The 22,462-nt window shown below is 49.7% G+C and overlaps 2 protein-coding genes across 2 annotated transcripts; both read right to left on the reverse strand.

Annotated features, from left to right (window-relative positions):
* Window positions 1-4,195: 4,195 nt before the first annotated feature.
* On the reverse strand, window positions 4,196-5,879 carry LOC120696193 (anthocyanidin 5,3-O-glucosyltransferase-like). Its single transcript, XM_039979329.1, has one exon. The coding sequence runs from the start codon at window positions 5,849-5,851 to the stop codon at window positions 4,256-4,258; it is 1,596 nt and encodes a 531-aa protein (XP_039835263.1). The 5' UTR covers window positions 5,852-5,879; the 3' UTR covers window positions 4,196-4,255.
* An 8,352-nt stretch (window positions 5,880-14,231) lies between these two features.
* On the reverse strand, window positions 14,232-16,879 carry LOC120691221 (uncharacterized GPI-anchored protein At4g28100-like). Its single transcript, XM_039974245.1, has 2 exons — window positions 16,105-16,879; window positions 14,232-14,870 (listed from the first exon to the last, which is right to left on the reverse strand). Exons 1-2 carry the CDS (start codon window positions 16,738-16,740, stop codon window positions 14,508-14,510), a joined length of 999 nt encoding a protein of 332 aa, XP_039830179.1. The 5' UTR covers window positions 16,741-16,879; the 3' UTR covers window positions 14,232-14,507.
* Between the last annotated feature and the right edge of the window lie 5,583 nt (window positions 16,880-22,462).

The following is a 22,462-nucleotide window of genomic DNA, read 5'->3' on the forward strand; positions in this document are numbered from 1 at the left end:
AAACCTACCATGCCTTATGGAATGTAAAATGCCGAGATTACATGGTACTATTCTACTGAGTGCACCTAGGATATTTGCCCTTCCTAATTGCTTCGGGCCTGGCTTCCTTCGCACGGCGTGCCCTCTCTCGCTTTCTATCCCTGTCAGCTTCACGTTCGGCCGCCGCCTTACGATCCACCTCCTCCATCCTCTTGCGGATCTCTTCTTGCTCTTTGTTGCGCTTCTCCTCTTGCTGCTCCTCGTGCTTCATTCGGCGCCAACGTTCTGCAGCCCATCTTGCTTTTTGTTCCACAATGTCCTTTGCCTGCTGCGACTGCACGGTGTCGAACCACTGCATAAAATCACAAAGAGGCGGAGGAGACTTTGTCCAACACAAGTTAGAATCATAATTCAATGTTAGGTCATATAGAAAAATAGCGTATGTTATCCTGCTACCTTGGCCCGGTCTTTGCCATATCGCTTAGGTGGATCATATTCGTAGTTCTCACACATAAAGAACCTCATGCCGTAGTCATCTCCTAAAACCTCAGATTGCATGAACTTGCATAACGAACCGCAGAAGCACATTGGCACATTAATTCCTTTGGGTACGGTGGCTTTACACTTGCTCCACGGAATGTAGGTTGATCCTGACGAAGACATTGGCGCTATAGTGTGGTGCGCCAAATAACAAACCATAATTTAAGCAATGCACATATCGTATACCAAATCGATGCGTGAAAATATAGGTATTGTTATAATTCTATTGTCTTATACTGCAATATCAATAAGGTACTATCATAATTCTATTCTAATATATAATTATTTTATTTGAAAAAGTCTGTAATAGTACTTAAATTGTAATACTAAACCAGTGTTCTAAAGCACCAAATCTAATTCAGCTAATCTGCTAATTAAATTAAATTGTTATACAATATCAACGAATTTATACGAAAGTTACCGGTAGATCACAAGTGCGGAATTCGGCAGAGCTTCGCCGCTTCCCTTCTTCTCACCCCTCTCTTTTTTCTGGATTTTTTTGGATTTTTTGAGGTCAAATGAGAGGAGGGAATGAGGGGAGGGAACGAGGGGGCCTTATATGGGAGGCTGACCCGGTCGCCCGTGGGGGGGGGGGGGGGGCGACAGGCCCCCCCTGTCGCCCGCAGGAGGGGCGACCGGCCCCCCTGGTGGGCCCACTGGCCTGTCGCCCCTGGGGTGGGCGACAGGGGCCTGTCGCCCCCCCAACGGGCGACAGGCCCCCCTCTTTTTTTTTCTCCAGGGACTTCGTTGCAAATTTGAAGAAAAAAAAATTACATTTGAGCCCTGTCGCCCCCTATAGGGCGACCGGGGTATATTTTTGAAATTTTCCAAAACCGACATATATTTTTGAAATTTTAATTTTTTTTAAATATAAAAAAGAAAAAACGGCGCGAAACGGGCCAGGCTGTGCGGAGGCATGCGGTCCAGGGCACTGGGCTGACTCGGCCGGGCCGCCGAGCGGCTGTGCGCGCTAGGCCGCTGGCCGTTAGTTGGGCCAACCCGAGCTAAAGCTACCGGGGCTGTTGAGCAGCTCGAGCCGGAGAAAATTTCTTATTTGTCATCAAAACTTAGAGTGCTTTTCTATTTGTCATCATGAAAGTTTAAATTCCTTATTTGTCATTGTGCCAAATTTGGTTTTCCTTCTTTCCATTTCCGTCCATACCCTCGGTGGAAACTCTGTGTTTTCTGTCATGCGCCCGCCGCTCCCTCGTGCAATATCTTCGTTTTCCTTCCAAAGGGTAACCATGCAAGGCAGCGTGCGCCTAACAAATTGGCCAATCTCAAAAACGCTAATACGCCTTATAAATGGGTCTGGAGGGAGTATTACCCAACGGCCCATCCAATCCCACCCAATGGAGCTGCTAAGAGCATCTCCAATAAATTATTTATGTTCCATACCCAAGACATACTCTCTCCCACTCAAAAAAGAACATACTCTTTCTCCATTACCAATAAATACTTTTGTGTTTTCGGCAATGGTGAGTGCCAAAATTCAGTCACTAACAATAGGATAGAGGGAAATCCCCTTCATTTAGGTGAGAGGGAGGTGTATTTTGGTGATTACCAAAAAATTTTAGGTAATGGAGATTAGATTGGTAATCTGAGCACCTCCAATCACCAAAACATCAATTTTTTTGATATTGGGAAGAGGTATTAGTATTTTGTTTGAGATGCTCTAACATCAGTCATTACAGTTATTGTATGTCAAAAACTCAAACTGATAAAAAAAAACCCACAGCCAGCTCATCTTGTAGACAAGCCCCAAGCCGCCACTGTCGAGCCGGTTACCGTCCAAAAAGTTACCCGTTGCTGCCCATAGTTCGGAGAACTCGTAAATTTTGAATTCAAAGCTGCTCTCCTTGTTTCTGCACAACTTCATAGCCGCATCTATCTTGAAACAATTCTTGTATCAAGCTCGCTTGTGCAGCTATAATCCCTCCTTTTTCTGCACATAGGGATGTAACATGAGAAAGTTACAGATTACTGCCCCAAATAAAATGGAGAAGAAAAGAGGATTTTGCTAGCTTAATTTTCACCTGCTCCGTTTGTCTTGTTCTGATTAGAACAAATCAAACAAACGCTATAGTAAACACCGCTAAGTAAGACTTTTCTGTGACTTTTCTTCTTCCACCTACAGTCAAAAGAAAATAAGCCGTTGTAAAATACGAATAAGATCAGAGCTATCTAGCGATAACCGGACTTTATTCTCATCAGAACTTAATTTTTTAGATCAAGCCAGCGGTGGAGAATCCAACAACATATGAAGAGGGTGCTCATCTCCCCCCTCTTCTTCCTCCTCCCATTCTCTTCTTGATTATTCTTTCTTAAAAATGGAGGGGGACTTAGGGGTCAATTGAGGTAGGGGGCTTGTACCCCTTTAGGGTGTATCCATTGATCTTCGGGGAGGTAGGGGGGCTTGAGTCCCCCTAGACCCACTGTAGATCCGGCAATACAAGACACTAGACTGTTATTAATAAATAGGCTTGTTTTTGCCAGATAGAGGATGTTGTTGTTGGCATTCTCCCGTCTCACTTTCCCTTGAGCTAAATATATCAAGCAGCTCCATCAATCTTCAACGGCCATTGTAGGTTGGCATTGTGCGAGAGCGTAGATGGGTGTGTCGGCGCCTTCAACAATGTGTCGTATTTTGCTGGCGACATAGCTGTCAAGTTCAACACAGCATGTAGGAGGCTTTCAACAATGATGTGGAGCTCCACCGAAGGTATCGGTTCTCGTTCATGTAGAAGTTGACGTTGCCGAAATCATTGATGCTACCAGAGGTGACAATGTTCTCGTCATTACTACAAAGTTGATTTGGATCGCGTTCGCCTGTGCAGCTATAATTCTTCCTTTGCTACACAGGGGGATGTAACACAACAAAGTTTGAATTATTCACAAGAAATTTTCAGTTTAGTACCCCAAATAAAGTGGAGAAGAAAAGAGATTTTTGCTAGCTTAGTTCTTACCTGCTCCTTTCTGTTATGTTCTGACTAGACAAACCCAACAAGCATTACATTACACACCTTTGTTGCTACTGCTACAACAATTAAGAAAGAATTTACTGTGAATTTTCTTTTTCCACCTTCAGTCATAAAAAAATAAGCTGTTGTAAAATACGAATAAGACCTAAGCTATCTGGCGATAATTAGACACTATTCTCATCGGAACTGAAATTTTTAGATCAAGACAGTGGTGGCGAATCCAACAACATATGAAGAGGGTGCACATCTCTCTTCTCTTTTTCTTCCTCACTTCTCTTCTTCATTCTTTTTTCCCAAAAATGAAAGAGGAATTAGGGGTCAATGAAGATAAGGGGCTTGTGCCCCCTTAAGGGGTAGCCATTGATCTTGAGGAGCGAGTGCCCCTAGAACCACTTTAGATTCGCCGTGCAAGATAGTAGACTCTAGGATTTTGCAAATACAGACATTCCCAATGTTCTAAACAGAGGTGAGTACCTGATAATCTGGTGCGCAATTACTGCAACAAAAAGACATTAACTATGATACTTGTTTGCACTGTTTACTGTTTTAGTCTTATAATATGTCTAGAATCGGGGCACAAATTATTATAAGTACTTGAAGTAGCTTGCATACTGTTTCTAGTTGAGTACAAGTTACAGCATGATTTAATCCCTCAAAAAAAATACAGCAACCTACCACAGCGGCACGGAGGCAAAAACAGTTCAATGTCATCTCAATTATGCATCACAATGGAGCCAGCAACGCGTCAAGCTCGTCTACACGCGTCCGAGGCAGGCCGCGTCTACTAAGAAGTGGCCGAACGCCGCCCGCGACGAGCCGCCGGCCTTGCAGGCGACGGTCGCGGCAACCCTGTGCGCCGCCACCCGCGCCCGGAGCCGCTCCCCTTCCTCGGACTCCATCACTAACCTTACCTTGGCCTCCACCTCCTCGACCGTGACCAGCCCCTGCTCCCACCCACTCATCTCCACGCCAACCCCGGCCTCCTCCACCATGACCACCTTGTTCAACTTCTGCTCCGCGTACATCGGCCAGCACAGCATCGGCACGCCGGCGGCGATCCCTTCCAGCGTCGAGTTCCACCCGCAGTGCGTCACGAACGCGGCCGTCGCCCTGTGGCGGAGCACCTCCACCTGTGGCGCCCAGTGCTTCACGACGAGACCGCGGCCCTCGGTGCTCGCCAGGAACCCGTCCGGCAGCAGGCCGTCGAGGTCCACGTCCGCGCGGGGATCGAATAGCCTCTGGGTGTCGCCGCGCAGAGGGGCTTGCACCACCCACAGGAAGCGGTGGCCGGACTTCTGCAGGCCGATGGCGACTTCCCTGAGCTGCTCCTCCGAGTGGGTGGCCGCGCCGATGCTCCTAAAGCAGAGGAACAGGACGCTGTGCTCTGGCTGCGTGTCGAGCCACGCGAGGCACTCGTGCTTCTCTTTTGTCCCGGCACCGGCGCCCGCGACCCGCGGCCTGACGTAGTAGATCGGAGGCGTCCTGCGCTCTTCGCCGCCGGGACGAACCTGCGGGTCCCTGAGAGCTGCCACCGCCCGAGCCTCCAGCGACGCGAACGTGTTCACCAGGATGCCGTCGGGCTCCACGTTCTGGCGCATCGTGTTCATCATCGCCTTGTACAGCTCGCTCTCCGATACCTGGAGCGTCTCGCGCATGAGGTATGACGCCGGCATGGGAGGGACGCTGTGGAATTCAATAGGGGCGTCTCCGAGCTCCTTGAAGCTCGGCTGTCCTTCCGCGCGCATCCAGGGAAGCTGGAGGAACATGGCGACCGCGGAGGCATTGGAGGCGAAGAAGGTGTAGGCCGGGACCCCGAGCTCCCTAGCGACGTCGAGCGCGGCGGTGGAAGGCGCATCGACGACCACGGCGTGGACACTCCGTGGAGGCAGGGAGCAGAGGAACTCACGGAGGCGCTCGTTGTAGCGCCTGACGACCTCGATGTACCAGAGGAACGCGTCCCCGTAGTCTGCAACTTCAGGAGAGTCCTGGATCTGGGGGAGCCTGCGGACGAGGACGGGCGGGCGGGCGGCGGCGACGCGGTCGACGGTGGCTGCCAGTGCGGCGTCTTGGTCCAGGGTGAGGTCGATGACCGCGGCCGTGACGGCGTAGCCCTCCTCCAGCAGGACGTCGGCGAGCTCCATCATGGGGACGAGGTGGCTGACGAAGAGGCCCGGGTACAGGACGATTGTCTTCTTCATGGCTTGTGTTTTTTTTCTGGCTGTTTCGCTGTGCTCGATGCTACCAAGCTCTATGCACAGTCTGCAGTACAGCTCGTGCCTTTCGGGGAGAAGAAGGCTATTGATTTGTTGCCAGCATTGGAGTGGATATATAATATATAGAGCCAGTGGCATGCTAATGGATAATTAAAACAAATAAGTACTTGGTGTTTGGTTTGAAAAATGGTCACATGCTAGATAGGGACATGGGGTGATGCAATCACCTGTTTTTTTTTTTTGAAAAGAAAGCAATCACTTGTTGAGTTGTTTGTCCAATTAAAATAACTAGGCAGGTTGGCGCGCTTTGCGCGCCTGTAGCAAATGATTTGATGTAAAATAATAATAATAATATATTATCGTATATTACAGTTAAAGCAATATCGTGCTGATATATTTTGGCAACGTGTTGATGTATTGAATGAAGTGTGATAGGTATAGTTGATAGATTGTCATATAATTATATTTTGCGAGTTTATGAAGTGGAATTAAAATCCAATAAGTAGTAGGGGCTAGCACATGTAGACGTAGTGTATGAAATATGGTTATTGTTTTCATGTAAATAAATAATTAAATATATTTTGTGGGTGGATTCCAATTGAATATTATGTGGGTAACACCTAAATAACACACATGGCCCATCCCTGTATAAATAATACATAGAAGAATTTATTTTGTGTATGTTAGTAGATATAATTGATGGATTAGCTTACACAAATTATTAATTTTGGTAGAAAAAATGATAGGGTTAGAAATGAATGTATGATTCAATTATATTTTGCGAGTTCACAAAGTGAAAATAAAATCCAATATATAATAGAGGTAAATGTAGTATATAATTTTTTTTCATAAAAAACTAAACATTTAAACACATGGTGCCACTTTTTAATTTTTTTATTTTTAATTTCGGATTATATTTTTTTGTTATGAACAGTACCCGGTGGGGCCCACATGAATAGTACTTTTTTATTATTTTTTATTATGAACAGTACCCGCCTCACATGAACAGTACATTTACTATTTTTAAATGATGAACAGTACCCCCGGGCCCGCGTGGGGCGGCGACGCATGAGCGCGCGCCAATTCCTGGCGCGTTAGTATAGTACTCAATTCAACAAGTGATTGCATCACCCTATGTCGGAGGATGAGAACGAAACGAAAAGCCACGTATGAGAGGACATGACGAAATAAAAAGATGCTCGCTCTGGCCTGCAGGTCTAAAATGACACTCTCTGTGGGACAATTTCCCATTGCTAAAACAACACTTTCTACGGGATGGAGGGAGTAGTACATCTGTATCACTTGATGTGTTGGGGGGCAATCTTTTTCCCCACGCACAACACCGTGTACAGGTCTCGGCTGACGGTGTGGCAGTTGATCGCCAGATGGTAGCACTAGGGAGAAAAAGAAAATGCGGGAAAGGCCGACGTATGTGTGGGAGAGACCGAGAGGACGATGCCGCGTGAGCCACCAGGAGAAACGGCGATTTGGCAAGCAGACGACGCTGGCTATCTTTTGACGAGCGAGATTCAAGTGGAGGAACATCAACGATTTGGAATTGGTAGATGTTGTGGCCAAAGACTTAGGACCGTTTGACATAGGATGGTTGAAGCTTGACTACACAAAACCAAATCGTTCAGAGTTCGTATGATAACGTTCGGCTTTCCCATTTTGAGAAGAGGTGTAGGGACAGGAAAGCCAGAAAGCAATGCCGTGAGCAGCAAAATGATTGCGGATAGCGTGGTTGTCAAATTCTTTACCATTATCGTTATCGGACTGGAAACAGGTAGCTGAAACTGTGTTTGAACATAGGCATGGAAAGAGATCAGACAGCTGAACACATCAGACTTAGCACGTAGGGGAAAGGTACATACATAATGCGTAAGATCATCTATCAACACAAGATAAAACTTAAATCCTGAACAACTGGAGACAGGCGAGGTCCAAACATCAGTATGAATAAGCTGAAAAGGAGCATAGCTGACTGACACAGAAGAACTGAAAGGAAGTCTAACATGTTTCCCTAACTGACAGGCTGTAACGAACATGGCACCATTTATGCCATTTCGAGTGATTTTGGTGATCGTATGACAACACAATCAATGGAACTGATGGTTTTGTTAAGTGAACATTTTAGATCCCAAGGATGAAGTAAAAAAGCCATACAAACAAATACACGAAGAAAAAACTCAAAGAAATGCTGAATTGGACGAGTTCTACTGAAACCAGTAGCACCGGAAGAACCGATGCATGTAGCACCGGTGCATCCGATGGTTGTCGGAAGTTCCGACGCCCTGGCATCGGTGCAAGTCTGAGCACCAATTGGAGATCAAGCGAATACCAAATCAAGATAGCCAGGTCACCGGTTGAACCGACGGCGTCAAGCTAGGCATCGGTGCATTGGATGTACTATGTTCCAGAGACGATGTCAAGCACGCAGGAGCGAAGTCTTCAGCACCGGTTAAACCGGTGGTGCATCGGAGCATAACACCGGTGTAATGACGTTAGCAGAAGAGAAAGAGGTCCAACGGCTAGTTGAGTGCTGTGAGTGACCGGTTTAACCGACACATAGTCATCGGTTAAACTGATGGTGCTGCAGACCGTGCGTCAGAAGCTCAACGGCTACTTCAAGTCTGAGAGTGACCGGATGAACCGACGCCACCCCATGCAGAGGCATCGGTTCATCCGATGGTATGCTGATTTCTGCTGACCGTTGGAGCAACAGCTACAAGACTTAGTGGCCTATATATACGCCTCACCCTGGCCATTTTGAGTTAGCTGGAGTCCGAAGACATCTCATACACATCCAAGAACACCTTCAAGCCATCCAAGAGCATAAAGATCAAATCCTTAGTCCTTAGCACAAGCTTTGTGAGTGTTAGTGCTGGGTTAGCTCTTGAGTGAGTGATCAAGCAAGGTTTAGATCCTTGTGCTGTGGTTCTAGAGTGAACCAACATTATATCTTGGTGCGCCGGCCATCCTTGGAGCTTTGGTGGCTCGCCGGCAAGTCAACGACCCTCCGGCTTGGTGTGGAGCGGCGTCGACAACTTTGTGCGGGGGATGGAGACCCCTCCTTTGTGGGCAATCTCCCTTAGTGAAGATCGGGATCAAGGTGACCGTGATTGTGTTCACGGAAGAGACTTGATTGCCGGGAAGCGATACTCTTCGTGAGTGCTTCAACAACGTGGACGTAGGGGCGCCTTTGTGGCAATCCGAACCACGGGATAAATCATCGTGTCGAGATTTCGCTTCCTCTCATCCCTCTCTTTAAACTTCCGCATTTCATATTGCAACTTGTGTGCTTTTACTTTCTTAGTGTAGTATCTTACTAGGATTGGCTATAGGTTGCAAAACTCTTTTGGGATGATGGTTACACACTAAGGTGAACCGTAGTTGCACATCTAGATAGCTTGTTTTAGTTTAAGGTTTGTGCAAACTAGTTGGGGCCATAGGTTAAGGTTTTAATAGTTTCTAATTCGCCCACTCCCCCTCTTAGGCTAGAGCACCCGATCGCTTTCAATTGGTATCAGAGCCGGGACTCACTTCTCTCACAAAGAAAGCCAATTCCATTGGTAATTTGTGTTTACCGGCTCATTAGATCGGTAGGCTTCACCGCCTAGTGAGTTAGCTCTTAAGGGGAAAGGATGGATCCTTTTAGACCCGCTCCATGGTTCGGTCTGGGAGGCGTACTAGCAAGCATTGCAGTTCGTGCTCGTAAATTATTTATTGGCTTTGCTTTTCCATCGGTAGCGTTCCACTACCTTAACTGAACCAAACAAAACCCATTACATTTTTTTCTTCTTCTTTTTTGGGTACACAGATATTGAACCAAGCATCAACTAATAATAAGTTTGACAAACTAAAAGTCATGTTGAAGGAAGAAGTCAAACTTCTACACTTTTCTCCACAATTCAAGGATAAGATATTTTCCATGGAGTTCTCTAGAATATCTAAATAAAATAAATCAAAGATATTTCTAGGACTAGATATTTTCATGGAAAAGTGTAGAATTTAGATCAAGGGCTATGATTTTGCCACATGTCAATAATCCAATAGCCTTGTAACCCTATAAATAGAGATCCCCTCCCATGCCATGCCATTCATCCATGAGCATGGTAGATGAGAGGTGCTAGTGTTAGGAGAGAAGGGTGAGTGCTAAGCTAGCCACTAAAAGAGGAGAGTATTGTATACTCTTGTGTAGTATTGTTGTGTTGCAATAAAGAGTTATTTTTGTAAGTGTTGGTCTCCCAGCTAAGCAATATAATTACTTAGTGTATAAGTTGTGATCCATCGATGGTTGGCTCAGTCACCCGGGATCACAAAGGGTCTGGGCTTTATTGTAGGTTGGCTCTGCCACCCGGAAGTGAAAAGACGGCTCTGCCGTCAAAAGGACCGAATACACTAAGTAACTAGAAATTTAAGAGGCTGGCCGACTGTGTCATAGGTGTAGATCCTCATCAAAGTAGGTATTAGAGCCACCTCGATATTCCAACAAGTCACGAAGGCAAAAACGACACCACAATGACCTGTCAGGTTAACCCAAAGATGAAGATATGACATGAGATTTGTTTCAAAGCACGCACGCCTATCATAAGTCACAAAGGACAATGACCTGCAACCTTGGCAGGTTAATCCGAAGATGAAGATATGACAGGAGATCAATTTGTTTAAGTTAATCAAAGCATGCCTATCGCAAGTCACAAAGGCAAAAAAGGACATACATCGCGATGGCCAGCAATCTTGGCAGGTTAATCCAAAGATGAAGATATGGCAGGAGATTTGTTTGAGTTAATCAAAGCATGTATATCACTTGGTCAATTGTAATTGGATCCTGAGAAGCACGGAAAAATAAATAAAGAAAAGGGCAGAGCAAGTTAATAAAAGGAAACTTTTTTGAACAAAACCAAAAAGGAAAAAGGGGGGAAAAAGGTGCAGATGTTTCTTACATTGTTCGGATTGTCCGGCACTTGTAGCCATTTCTTCATCATGTCAACTACTTCCGAGGTGTAGATAGCCATGTCAACTACTTCCGAGGTGTAGATAGCCAGTGTTGCTACGAGGCGCTTGGTAACGGTGTCGACGATCCCGCTAGCCATCACGCCAAGCACGCGACCACCGACCGAGACAACCGGACATCCAGACATGCCTGGACTACCCACACAGCTTAGGCCAGTCTCAATGGGAATTCCATAAAGGGTTTCATGGCATTAAATACTATCACTTTTGCTGACATGACAAAGAGCGGGAATGATGGAGTTACATGGGATGTGAGAAGAGTTTTATCACCGTAAAACTCATCTGGCACAGTTATCTAGTTCTCAGTCTAGGTAACTGTGCTCATAAAACTTCCACTGAGACTGTAGGTAACTATGCCCATGAAACTCCTACTGAGACTGGCCTTAGGTTAACCAAAACTCTGTGCCTCTCACCTTCTGTGCTTCGATAGGGCTGCGAGCTTTTTTAATTGAATAAATAGAAGAAAAAAATAAGGCGGAGGGTGTGAGTACAAAAGCATGCATGCAGTTTGTTCGAACGTAAATAAATAAATAAAACTAGGCGTATAGCCCGCGCATTTGTGTGGCTAGTATTGAAAATTCAAAAATTTGCATGTCGTTGTATTCTTACTTAAAAATTATATTAACTTTTTACCTTACATCATCCTGTTCATTGTCGTAAATTATGTCTTATTATTGATTAAAACAATTCAACTATGATCTACCTATAATAACAATTTGATTAGTTGAGATTTAATAAAATTATATAGATAATTATTCTTGTTTTCATTTTATTTTGAATGATTGTTGTTAGTTTTTGTTTTTATTAATAGTATATATTTGTAACTGATACATAGCTAAATAATATTTTATATTTGATTTTTCATAATGGCATTGGTGGGTGATTTTTAATTAGGCACAGGGGTATTTTAGGCTAATTTTTATCGTAATGGTAGTGGTGGGTAATTTTTATTTTTCTATTTTCTCTGATTAACGTGGGAATTTCTAGGCCTTGAGAGCGAACGTGAAAGCTCCGTTTGTTCACCAAATAATAAGACAATAGATAACAACTCACGTGGTGATTCCAATTGACACGGTGGATGTCCTTGTCCAGCCATATTCTGAGCCCACCGCAACTGCGGTTGTGCCGAGCACGACGGCTGCCTCGTCTAGTACCAGTGGCTCTGTGTTGGTTATGCCAGTTGCTTCAATCATGACAAGGTCTGCCAGTGGATTGTAGAAGCGCACACGAGCTCCAAACTCCTTGACTCTCTCGTCTCCCGTATGCCACATCTTACAGACGAGAAGCCTATCGCCATTGCGGGGATTGAAAAGGACACCATCATCATCTTGGAGCACATGGGCACATGTCAAAATCTGGCACTTCTTCCCCTCCGTCTTCACTGCCCGAAAACACTTGAGCCTGGCGAGGCCCGATCTTTTTCTCCCAAACAATACGATAAACGCTTTCTCTAGCGCCAATCGCGTGGGCAAGGATGTGTGGGTCGGGCGTGGCTCTATTCAGGACTGCATCTGCCAAAGGAGGATCTGGGTTTTCTACTAGTGCCGCCATGACTTGTTAAGAAGAAGAGGAGGAATGAACAATATGAATTGCAATAGAAACTACTACACGAACTTGCAATATGAACCAGTAAATCAACTTGCAGTAAATCAACTTGCAGTAGATTAGAAATGATAAGTGAGATACTCTACAAATATAAACCACTGTAAACGAAGTTGCAGTAGAATAGAAATAATAAATGACATACTCTAATACTGTATAAACCACTACAAATGAAGTTGCAATGAATAAATTAGCTTCGCAATACGGCTCCCTACACCACCATGGCCACAACACACAACACATCCGTCATAAGTTAAGCTCTCCTCTACTTGGTCACTCTGGGTGTTCGGTTAACCGAACCCGATCGGTTCGGATATCTAGCTAATCCGGTTCCCTGAGAACAAGGCACCGATCGGTTCTGCAGAAACTCTGAACCAAGCTATTTCGGTTTCGGTTCTAACCGAAGGAACCAAAAATTTCAGAAATCAGAAGAAAAAAAACCTCCATTCAGTTGCAAATTTCAGCAGCATTTTGCCACATTTTCATGCAGCCAACAGGGACAATTTAAAGAGCAATGCAGCATAAAACAACAGTGCAACACATATATGTTATTGTTCTCTCAAATTCTAAAGCAAGCAAGCAACAATCCACAAATAGTAATGAAACAGCCTCCAGGCTCTAGGTTACAGTACATCAGCTCCTATTAGGCCCGGCTGGCTCCATCGGGCCTTGTCGACACCAGGGATACAGCAGCGACCCACAGCCCCGCCCATGAAATGCCTCCCGCCGCCCATGAGCCCTCCCCCGACAACAATGAACACGAACGAGCGAGGAGCAGGCAGACCCAAAGTTAATCACAATCTAATCTATGAAAATTGGTAGCCCAGTCGCCTACCAGGATGTAATTAGGCATGCCTGAAAAAAAAAGTAGGCTAACATTGTGGGCCTAAGTTCTTACAGGCCCGGTATCAGCAGGCTCTCCCAATACCAAATCGCTACTCCGATCGTCCGACGAGATGGACGACGACTCCGACGAGCGCCGAGAACGAACGCCCTGACGGCCATCTCCGACGGGCTCCCCCCGTCGGTTCCGGCATTTCCACATAGCACCTCATGCTCCTTCCACTAACTAACGGCTGCTCTGATCAGACGGAACGGGGCCGGCCGGACGGGCTGCCGAAACGGGGGCGTCTATTCATCGCCGCGTGCCAATCGCAGGCGCGAGCGCCCCCGCCTTCCCCAGCTCCGGCGCCGCTCCCGGTGCCTCCGCCGCCTCCCTCCACCGTCACCGACACTAACCAAGCTCGCTGTTGCGCCGCCTTCTTCTTGCCCCCGCCGCTGGCACCGCCCACCGGGGGTCCGGCCCCGCCCGGCTAGCGGTGCTCCCGCGCCGCCTCGCCCTCCACCGGCCAACCCATCACCACCGCCGGACCGCTGCCTCCCCCGAACCCCTCCTCTAGGTCTGGTGGCCATTGGAGCCCCGGCAACCCGAAATCTTAAGGCTGCCACCGCCCTCCAGCACCCGGCCGCCGGCGACCTCGCCGGCGGCCACTCCACCCACCAACCACCAATCGCCGCCCACCCCCTCCCCCTCCTATAGCTCGCAACCCTCGCCGCTGCCCAACCCCCCCCCCCCCCACTCCGAAGTCCGGCCGCCGCGCTCGCCGGGGAAGAAGCACAGTAGCAGCGACGCTTTCTGTGACAGCACGTATCGCACTCGCGCGCGCGATAAATAGACGCCACGGCAAATTTTGACCCGCTCCACGCCTCAAATCGGCTCCAAAACCGTCCTCCTCTGTGGCCTGGCTTTGGCTTGCTCTGTGGTTCCGTTCCAGATTCGCATGTTCATGTTCCTGCTGATTTCCATTCCGCCGACCCTCCTTCGAGACGCAAGGTATTTCTTATCCTCTATGTAGTACGAGAGTCGAGTACTCAACTGATTCGGACAGAGAGTTCGCCGTAACTCTACTTTATCCCCAAGTTCATCAAAAGGCAGTTCACTAATCCATTCACAAGATGAAGAGAACAAGTGATTAACCCCAGGGTTAAAAGGCACCGAGATTAGATATGGTCACTAGTCATCGCCCCCCAAAGCCCACCAAACACCATATCGCCTAGTACCCGACCATTCCCGGCAATCGCCGCTATGCAAAAGAAGCTACTACTCCTACAGAACACGCGTGTATCAACACCGCGCCATTGCCTTTCTGAATTTACAAGAACACATCCCGGCTGATCACCACCAGCCGCAGAGCACGAGGCCGAGGAGAAGGGCGACAGGGATGGCCGCCTGCGGCGTCAAGGCAGCGGCCGCCGAGCTCGTGGTGCCGGTGCGCTCGAACTGCAGCGAGTCCACGGCCAGCGGCATGTTCTCCTGGTCCGGGCTGCACCGCGGCGCCGCGCCGCTGCCGCTGCCAGAGGCGGACTCCGTCGGGTGCGCGGCGTAGAGCATGGCGCGCAGCACGGCGGAGACGGTGGGGATGTAGGCCGTCTTGTTCTTGGCCAGCAGCCACGTCAGCCCCATCATCTGGCAGTCCCGCCCCAGCATCCGCCGCGCGCGGTCGCCGCCGGAGACCTCGCGGCTCACGTTTCCCTTCAGCTGCACGGTTCATGGATGGAGAAGCTGCAGGTTAGCACCTTCTGTTCGAACAAGACCCTGAAGAAACGCAGATGCAGTAAATGTGGTTCATGCAGGGGACGTTCTCGCGATGCAGATTTTGTTGCATAGTAGGTGGGCTCTGTTCAGCACTCGACGCTGGATTTGGCTTGCTCAGACTACCTCAGTAAATGCTACCCATGCATAACAACCTGTTCATGCCGATGCACACGCGCATTATCTGCACACTTGACTTCTGCAGACTTCAGCAGCGCAAGCAACTGAAACATTGTTAAAAAGTTTTGAATCGCCTTAATGCAGCATGGTTGTTACTGGTGTAACGCTTGACTGACTGCTCATCAAGCTCATGTCGTACACCGATTAAGATGCCAATCTGGATGCAGGACAGGCAGGTCGAGGACAAGCTCGGCTCAATTATCCACACACGCGCAGCAAGTGGTGGTTAGCCGACTAAGCATTCATAATTGGAAAAGGCTTTGGACAATGTGGCACTGTCACAGGCCATCCTGTCCGAACTCGCTCCAAGACTTGTGTACACGGTATGGTCCTGCAATTAGTAACGTTTGCTACCGAGTGGGGGAGGATTGCCCTTTGCCACGGTGTCTTGAGAAAGAAAGGCAATTGAGTAGTATCATGTAGCAAATGATTAGTGGTGATCAGCTCAAGAACAAGCAGCTGGTCCATGGGCATTCGAAAGTCGATACAATGATGTGTTCGGAAAGGGGTTGCGGCTTTGTGGGAAAGCCGGAAAGGGGATCTCCTCCCATGGATGCTATAAAAAATTCCTTTTTGCTGAGCCGAAAAGAGAAACAAATAAAGAGAAAAATGGATAGCTTGTAGTGCCGCACTAGGATATTGATTGGTCCCCTTGCTAGAATGATGAAGCAATCGATAAAATTGTTCGAGAGATTTTCTGGTAACAAAGTCTTAAAAATAACTAATGCATTTGTGGAAGCGTCCCAGATTAGCAAAAGACCCCCTTTTTTTTGAAAATCCACAATACCCTTTTTTCATGATCAGAAATTAACAACACTTGAAATGTATCAACTGAAGGCTGAAAGAATTGTATCTGCCCACCATGAACTCGGAAAGTAAGATATGGCAAGATTCGTGGAAAATGAGAAAAGGGAAGAGACCAGAACAGAAAAGGTAAACCATGGCAATGTCATTATTGTGGGAGAAAAAAAAAAGCTAGCAAAGCAAGAAAGGAGCTCACCTTTTGCAGTGACTGGACGCAGCGGGAGCAGCCGGCGTAGGAGGCGTTGCGGCAGCTCTTCTCCAGGTCCTTGACGGCGGCGGTGGGCGTGGCGTTCTTGGCCGCCGCGCCGACGGCGAACGCGGCGGGGCAGCGGAGCGAGCCGATCTGGTGGAGCCGGATGCCGCAGAAGCAGAGCACGGTGTCGCACGTCTTGTTGGGCGACGGCAGCGCCACCCCGCGCTTCTCCAGCGCCGCGCCCAGCGCGTCGACACACCGCTGGTTGTCGTAGGGCACCATGGGCCCGTCGTCCCCGGGCCCGAGCCCCTCCTCGCCCGAGAGCGCCGAGGGCGGGGGCGCCGGGGGCAGGGACAGCGCGGTGCGCGCGTGCGCCGCGAACAGCCAGGCCGCGAGCACGGGGCAGCACCGCCCCCGGTCGAGCGAGCCCGGCCCGCCTCCGGCGCCGCACGCCGCGGCCACGCCGCCGAAGAGCTCGGCCGAGAGGTCGAGGTGGCAGGGCGGCGAGGAGGCGTTCGACGGCGACGAGGAGTTGGACGGGGACTGCGCCTGCGAGAGCGGGAACGAGGGCACGTCGGAGGCGTGGGCAGTTGAGGAGAGGAGGGCGAGGAGCAGCGCGACGGCGAAGTGCGCCGACATTGCTGCCGACGAGGTGGACCAGGTGGCGGCGGAGAGGTTGTGGGCGAGAGCCGAGAAGTGAAGTAGGCTTTGGGGACCGGGTCTTGTTTATATGAGCCGGAGCCGAACCGCGGTCGCCGGTCGGGAGGGGATGTCTGTCCGAGTTCTTCGGTTCAGGGGTTTTTGGGGTTGGAGACCACAAAGTATGGTGGTGAGTGGAGACCGGTGAGTATTGGTGCTAACTGCTAATGGTATCAAGCTTGTAGTATCACCTAATCTAATCATACCATCAAAAACTTTCATCTTCCATCCAATCGTGGCATTCAGCCTTTTTCCTCATGACTTGGAATACTATTCATCTATATTTTTCTATCTATTTAATTTTATAATTTTACACCTGATACGGTCCGCAAGGGTGCATCCTTTGTATATCTTGGGGTTTTTGTTTCTAGTCGTTCGAACACCAAAGTTCTACTTCCTCAGTGTGACACGAGTCGGCACCGTCGGTTAACACATATATACATACCCTCTTCTAAGTCCGTACTCCGGTGCTCTTATCGTCTTCACACCTCGTGCACAAACTTAGTTTAACATTGGGCATGGATCAACCTTTCTCCCTAGAAAACCCAAATACTTCACCTCGGATAATCTCAACTCCTCTCAAATCCCTATAATAACTCTATAAGGTAACTGCCCATGAAGGCTGATCTCACCGGAGATGGTGAGACGAGTCGTGGGGTGCCACAGTTTCGGACAGAAAAGGTGAAGATTTTTTTGGGTGGAGAAAAGGTGAAGATTGAGTGAACGAAAAGCCTGCAAGAATTTTTTTAAAAAAATCACTGTACAAGGCAGAGAAAATTTTGGTTCTTTTTTAAAACAGTACGTGCAGTTGCTCGGCAGCGACTAGCCATCGCTCATCAGATTGGTCCGTGCGGCGAACTGTGATTTTTTTGGGATGGGATCCTGATTGGCCGGTGGTGGTACTAACATCACTGTTCATGCCATTCTTTTCGCGCCATGATGATCCGATGCTACAAACAGTTGGGTCAAATCAAGATCGAAAAGCAGGACTAGCAGAGAGCGAGCTGGCTAGACAGCCCAGGTACAATCATTTTTATCCTCGACTTAACAATTGCGAAATGGCTCACACCCTGTCGGAGAGAAGTTATCTTCGCCCGTAGATGTCAGGCACGAAACTGAACTTTTCTTTTTTTAAAAAATAATCTACTCATGGAATTCCTGCCGTGAAACTGCGTTCTGTTTGCGAATTATGGGACACAATGCGCCGGGAATCATGGGGTCAAACGCGCATGCTTGCTGAGGTTAACTCGGTCCGCGTCTGCACAGCTTGACCGTAGTATGTGCGCCCTAAGTGGTTTCAAATAAGTCACCAATTTATAAATCAAAAAGTATAAAAAGTAATTTATTTTGTCAAACATGTAAGGTCCCGCCTCCCCGAAGCCGGACCCACTTACATCTGGCTGCTTTTTAGGACATAGACTGTCCTCACAGACTAACACCAGTCTTTTCTGCACACTTTATCCTCACTCGTGCGCACCCGGAAAGAACTTCCCGGTCGGTCACCCATCCCCAAATTTCTCCAAAGTTCTTTGGAGACCGGCTTCCGGAAAAGAAGTTGTAACTTGTTGGTATGAGTATCCTATTAATCCTATTAAACCCTGGGCCGGGGTGTCACAAAACATCCCTACCTTATAAGTCATCCCAACTTATAAGCAATAATCAGCTCCACCCCAACTTAAAACTTACAAGTCACCACTTTTTACGTGGGGCCCACATCTTTTTCTGCGTGGGGCCCACAGCTAACCATATCTCCCCGCCCCCACCCCGCGCCCCGTCTCCGTGTCGAACGCCGCCCCCCTGCCGAACTCAAGCTCAAGGCGGCCAAGCCCCCTCCCTCCCCCCGAGGGATGAGGTCCTCCTCCGCCCGCGGCGGCGAGGAGCGAGGATCTCGCGCCGTCGCCGAGTCCGCGTCGTCGCCGCGCCGAGCTCCGTGGAGGGGAGCAGAGGAGATGGACGCCTCGCCATGGACGCCGCGGTGCGCGGGACGCCGCCTCGCCGCGGGGCTCCCCGGAGGGCCGCGTTGATGTCGCCATGGCGCTGGACGCCAACTACCTGCGGGGCAGCATGGCAGCCGTCTTCTCCATCCTGCAGCACCGGGGCTCCGCCGCCGACTTTTGCCCCGCCGCGCTCGCCGAGCACCTCCGCCGGCTCGGGGATTGGGGAGAGAGGAGAAGGGAGGAGAGAGAGGGGTGAGGGCGACGGGTTGGAGAGAAATAACTTATAAGTCATCTACAACCAAACACATATGACTTATAAGTTACTAATTGTAAGTCACCTAATTTATAAATGTGTGACTTATTTGAAACCAAACAGAGCAGGGGGCAGGTAGAGGTGCTCACTGCACGGCCTGATTCCCTCCCTGTTCTAGCTGCAACAGCACCGCTGCACCAGTGAGGGACGATCCTTACAATTCTTGATCGCAGAAAAGATACCTTCTTTTTCACCAAACACTGACAACCTGTTCTAGAGGAACTTAATCAAACCTCTCTCTCTCTGCATTTGCTTTACGGCAATGGCAGTTTAAAATGAGATGTTTCAGAGGAGGGGAAAAGATAGAGGCCGGGGCGCCGGGCGGCCGAGCCAGAGCAGGTAGGTCACAGCCTCACAGGTCCACAGTTCAGACAGACTGGGAAAGGGCGTACCCCTTTTCCGGCTGGGCCCGGCCGTCGCCCTTACAAACTTCTTCACGTGAACGGATGTATGCCAACCAGCAGCAGCGCCGGGCGTCGGGCTCCGCGGCGCCCTGCTGCGACGAGAGGACAAGCGGCCTTGTCCTCGGGTCCTGCTCTGCCCAGTCCCGTCGCACAAACCGGCCGATCACGGGAGTACGCCGGGGGGGACTCATCTCTGCTCCCGACTTGTTAGGCCTAGATCTTTAATCGTAAACCCTGTGAACACAAAAAAAAACATCATATCAAATATTTTGATATATGTATGAAGTACTAAATAAAGTCTATTTACAAATTTTTTTGCATGGATGAGCTGTAAATTGCGACGAATCTAATGAGCCTATTTAATCTATAATTGCAAAGTGATGTTACAGTAATCATCCGCTAATTATGAAATAATCATGAATTAATTAGCATCATTAGATTCGTCTCGCGATTTACAATCCATCTATGCAAAAAAATTTATAAATAGATTTCATTTAGTACTTTAAATTTGTAAGATTCCATCGCAAAAAGTTTTTGGGTTGCAACTAAACACGGTCTTAATCCAACCCAGGCCGGGAGGGAGTTCCATTGCCGTTTGCATGTACCATTCCTGTATGCCGTTCTCTTGAGGCTGGTAGCCTTTTTTTTTTGAAGAAATCAGGCTGGTAGCCTTGGATTGGGGGAAGGAGCTTTTTGTATGGATGGGGCTTTCTTTTACCTCATTGTTAGCATGCCTACCACTGCCATGCTCAGCTGTCCACCTGTGTGTGCTACTGTGCTAGCTCTTGCACATGAGAGAGAGATTGCACAAAGGCTTTGTTTGGTTCCTTAAAATCTAGTGTGCACGTTTTCCGGAAAAAAAATCTCGCAGGTATGAAGTACTAAATGAAATCTATTTGTAAAATTTTTTTAGGGATGAGTGTAACTTTTCACGACAAATCTAATGACGGTAATTAATCGACGATTTGCTACAGTAACCATCCTCTAATCGCGCGGTCAAAAGCCTCGTTAGATTCTTTATGGTCACTAGCGCAGGGTTCTGAAGTTGGTTTTATAAACTGACTTTGTTTGACACCGTAATTAGCGGTCAAAGTTGTTACTATTACTAGTGCGCTAGAATTCTAGCACGAACAAAAAAAAGGCCAAAGATAGAAATCAAGCACCGTCCGGCACGAGGATTTTGCCATTTCCCTCCTTTTGTTCTCACCCTTGTGGTTTTACCTGCAACGGCAACGGCAACGGCAAGGACCACGACACCACGTACGCCCACTCTTGACAGGATCCCCACTACGGCAAGGACCACGACACCACGTACGACCACTCACGCAGGCCAAAATCCCAGGCAGCTTTCTCATATTTTTCTCGTAAACAAGAAAAGCCGTTTGCACCGGGGACACCCGAACACATCCAGCCAGCCAGAGCCAGGTCGTTTGCTTGGACTTCTACGATGGATTCCAATAACAGCGGCATGATGTGCCGCGCGAATCCTTGTGGGGATTGCCCTTATTTTGAGGTGAAATTTGTGACCAGGACACTACGAAAGCACAGTTTTGTGGAGCGCACATTGCCAAAGTTGATTTTATGTCCGCCACACCGTGAAAGTACTATTTGGTTTGTAACACACTACATCATATAAAATAAACTATATTTGACAAAGTGATAGGTAAAAAGACAAGTTTACTCTTCGCTGTAGTTCACATATACTCAAGAGCTGGCAGAGCACCTGCTCTGCTCCCTCCGCAACTCGCTCATGTAGCTGCGGCGCTCGCGTTCCCTGCCTTGCCATCACCACCGCCAGTCGCCGCGAGCAACGCCACCCGAGTACCCGACCTTCCAGCCATCGACTGCTGCGCGTCGGCGTGCGGGAGCGCTGGTGGTCGGCGCGCGGGATCAGATCTGGGGGTGCGGCGGCCTCGGCGGCTCCACTTCCGGCGGCGGTCGGCGCGTGGGAGCAGGCGCGGGGGAGCGACGGCGGTCGGCGGGGGGAGCGGCGGTCGGCGTGCGGGAGCACGCGCGGGGGAGCGTGCCGCGGTGGCCTGCTAGAGGGGAAGGAAAAAGATGACAAGCGAGCTGAGGGACGCGTGCCGCCTGCTCGTCGTCGTCCATCGGCCTCTCCCACATCTCCGACCCCGGGGGACGCGTGGAGCGGATCATCGCCGGCAGCTCACGGCTCGCGGACCTGACGCTGGAGGCCGGCTTGCAGAGGGGTGGTCAGCCTTCACGTGCCTGACGGCGCTCGCCGCCGCAGGCTGGCCCTCCACTGCCGCCACAGCCTGGCCAGTGGCCACCGTCGCCCAACCATCCTTGCTTCTTTAGCAGCACGGCTGGACGGGGATCAAACCTTTTTCTGGAAATCGACGGACTGGGTCTCGGTCCTGTACTTGCCCACCGAAGGCCGTCTTGAGCTTCAGCGAGGTGTTGTCGAAGACGCCGTCGGCGAGCACGAGCTGCACCACCTGCTCGGCGAGCGCGTGGAGGCCTCGGCGGCGCCGGGCCCGTCGCCTCCCAAGGTGGCGACGAGCTGGTCGCGGGTGGCGCGCCCTGCCGCCGGTGCGGACGCCATCGCAAGCAGGCGCTGCCCTCCGCCAGCGCGGACGCAGTCGCGAGCAGGGCCCATGGCCGCCGTACCCCCCCCCCCCCCCCAACGCCGCCGTCTCCCCGCTCTCCCTCCACGTCGCGCTCGGCCTCCTCGCCGTTGGCGGGGGGTACGGCGGCCATGGGCCCTGCTCGCGACTGCGTCCGCGCTGGCGGTAGGGCGCGACGGCGTCCGCGCGCCGAGGCGCAGCACCGCGTCCCCATCCCCGCGAGCAACGGCATCCGCGTGCTCCGCCCGAGCGCCGGCAGCCCGGTTGCTCCGCGCGCTGCCTCGCCGCGACGTGCACTTCCCGTTCCTCGCCAGCTAGCATGCAAGCACAATATCGCCCAAACCATCATGGAGAGAGGAGATGGGATGGGAGATGTGCAGCAGAGGGCATAAGCGGAGAGAAGAAGAGAGGTGAGGAAGATGA

The sequence above is a fragment of the Panicum virgatum genome, chromosome 2K (assembly GCF_016808335.1).
Source record: "Panicum virgatum strain AP13 chromosome 2K, P.virgatum_v5, whole genome shotgun sequence".
In the NCBI taxonomy this organism is placed as follows: domain Eukaryota; kingdom Viridiplantae; phylum Streptophyta; class Magnoliopsida; order Poales; family Poaceae; genus Panicum; species Panicum virgatum.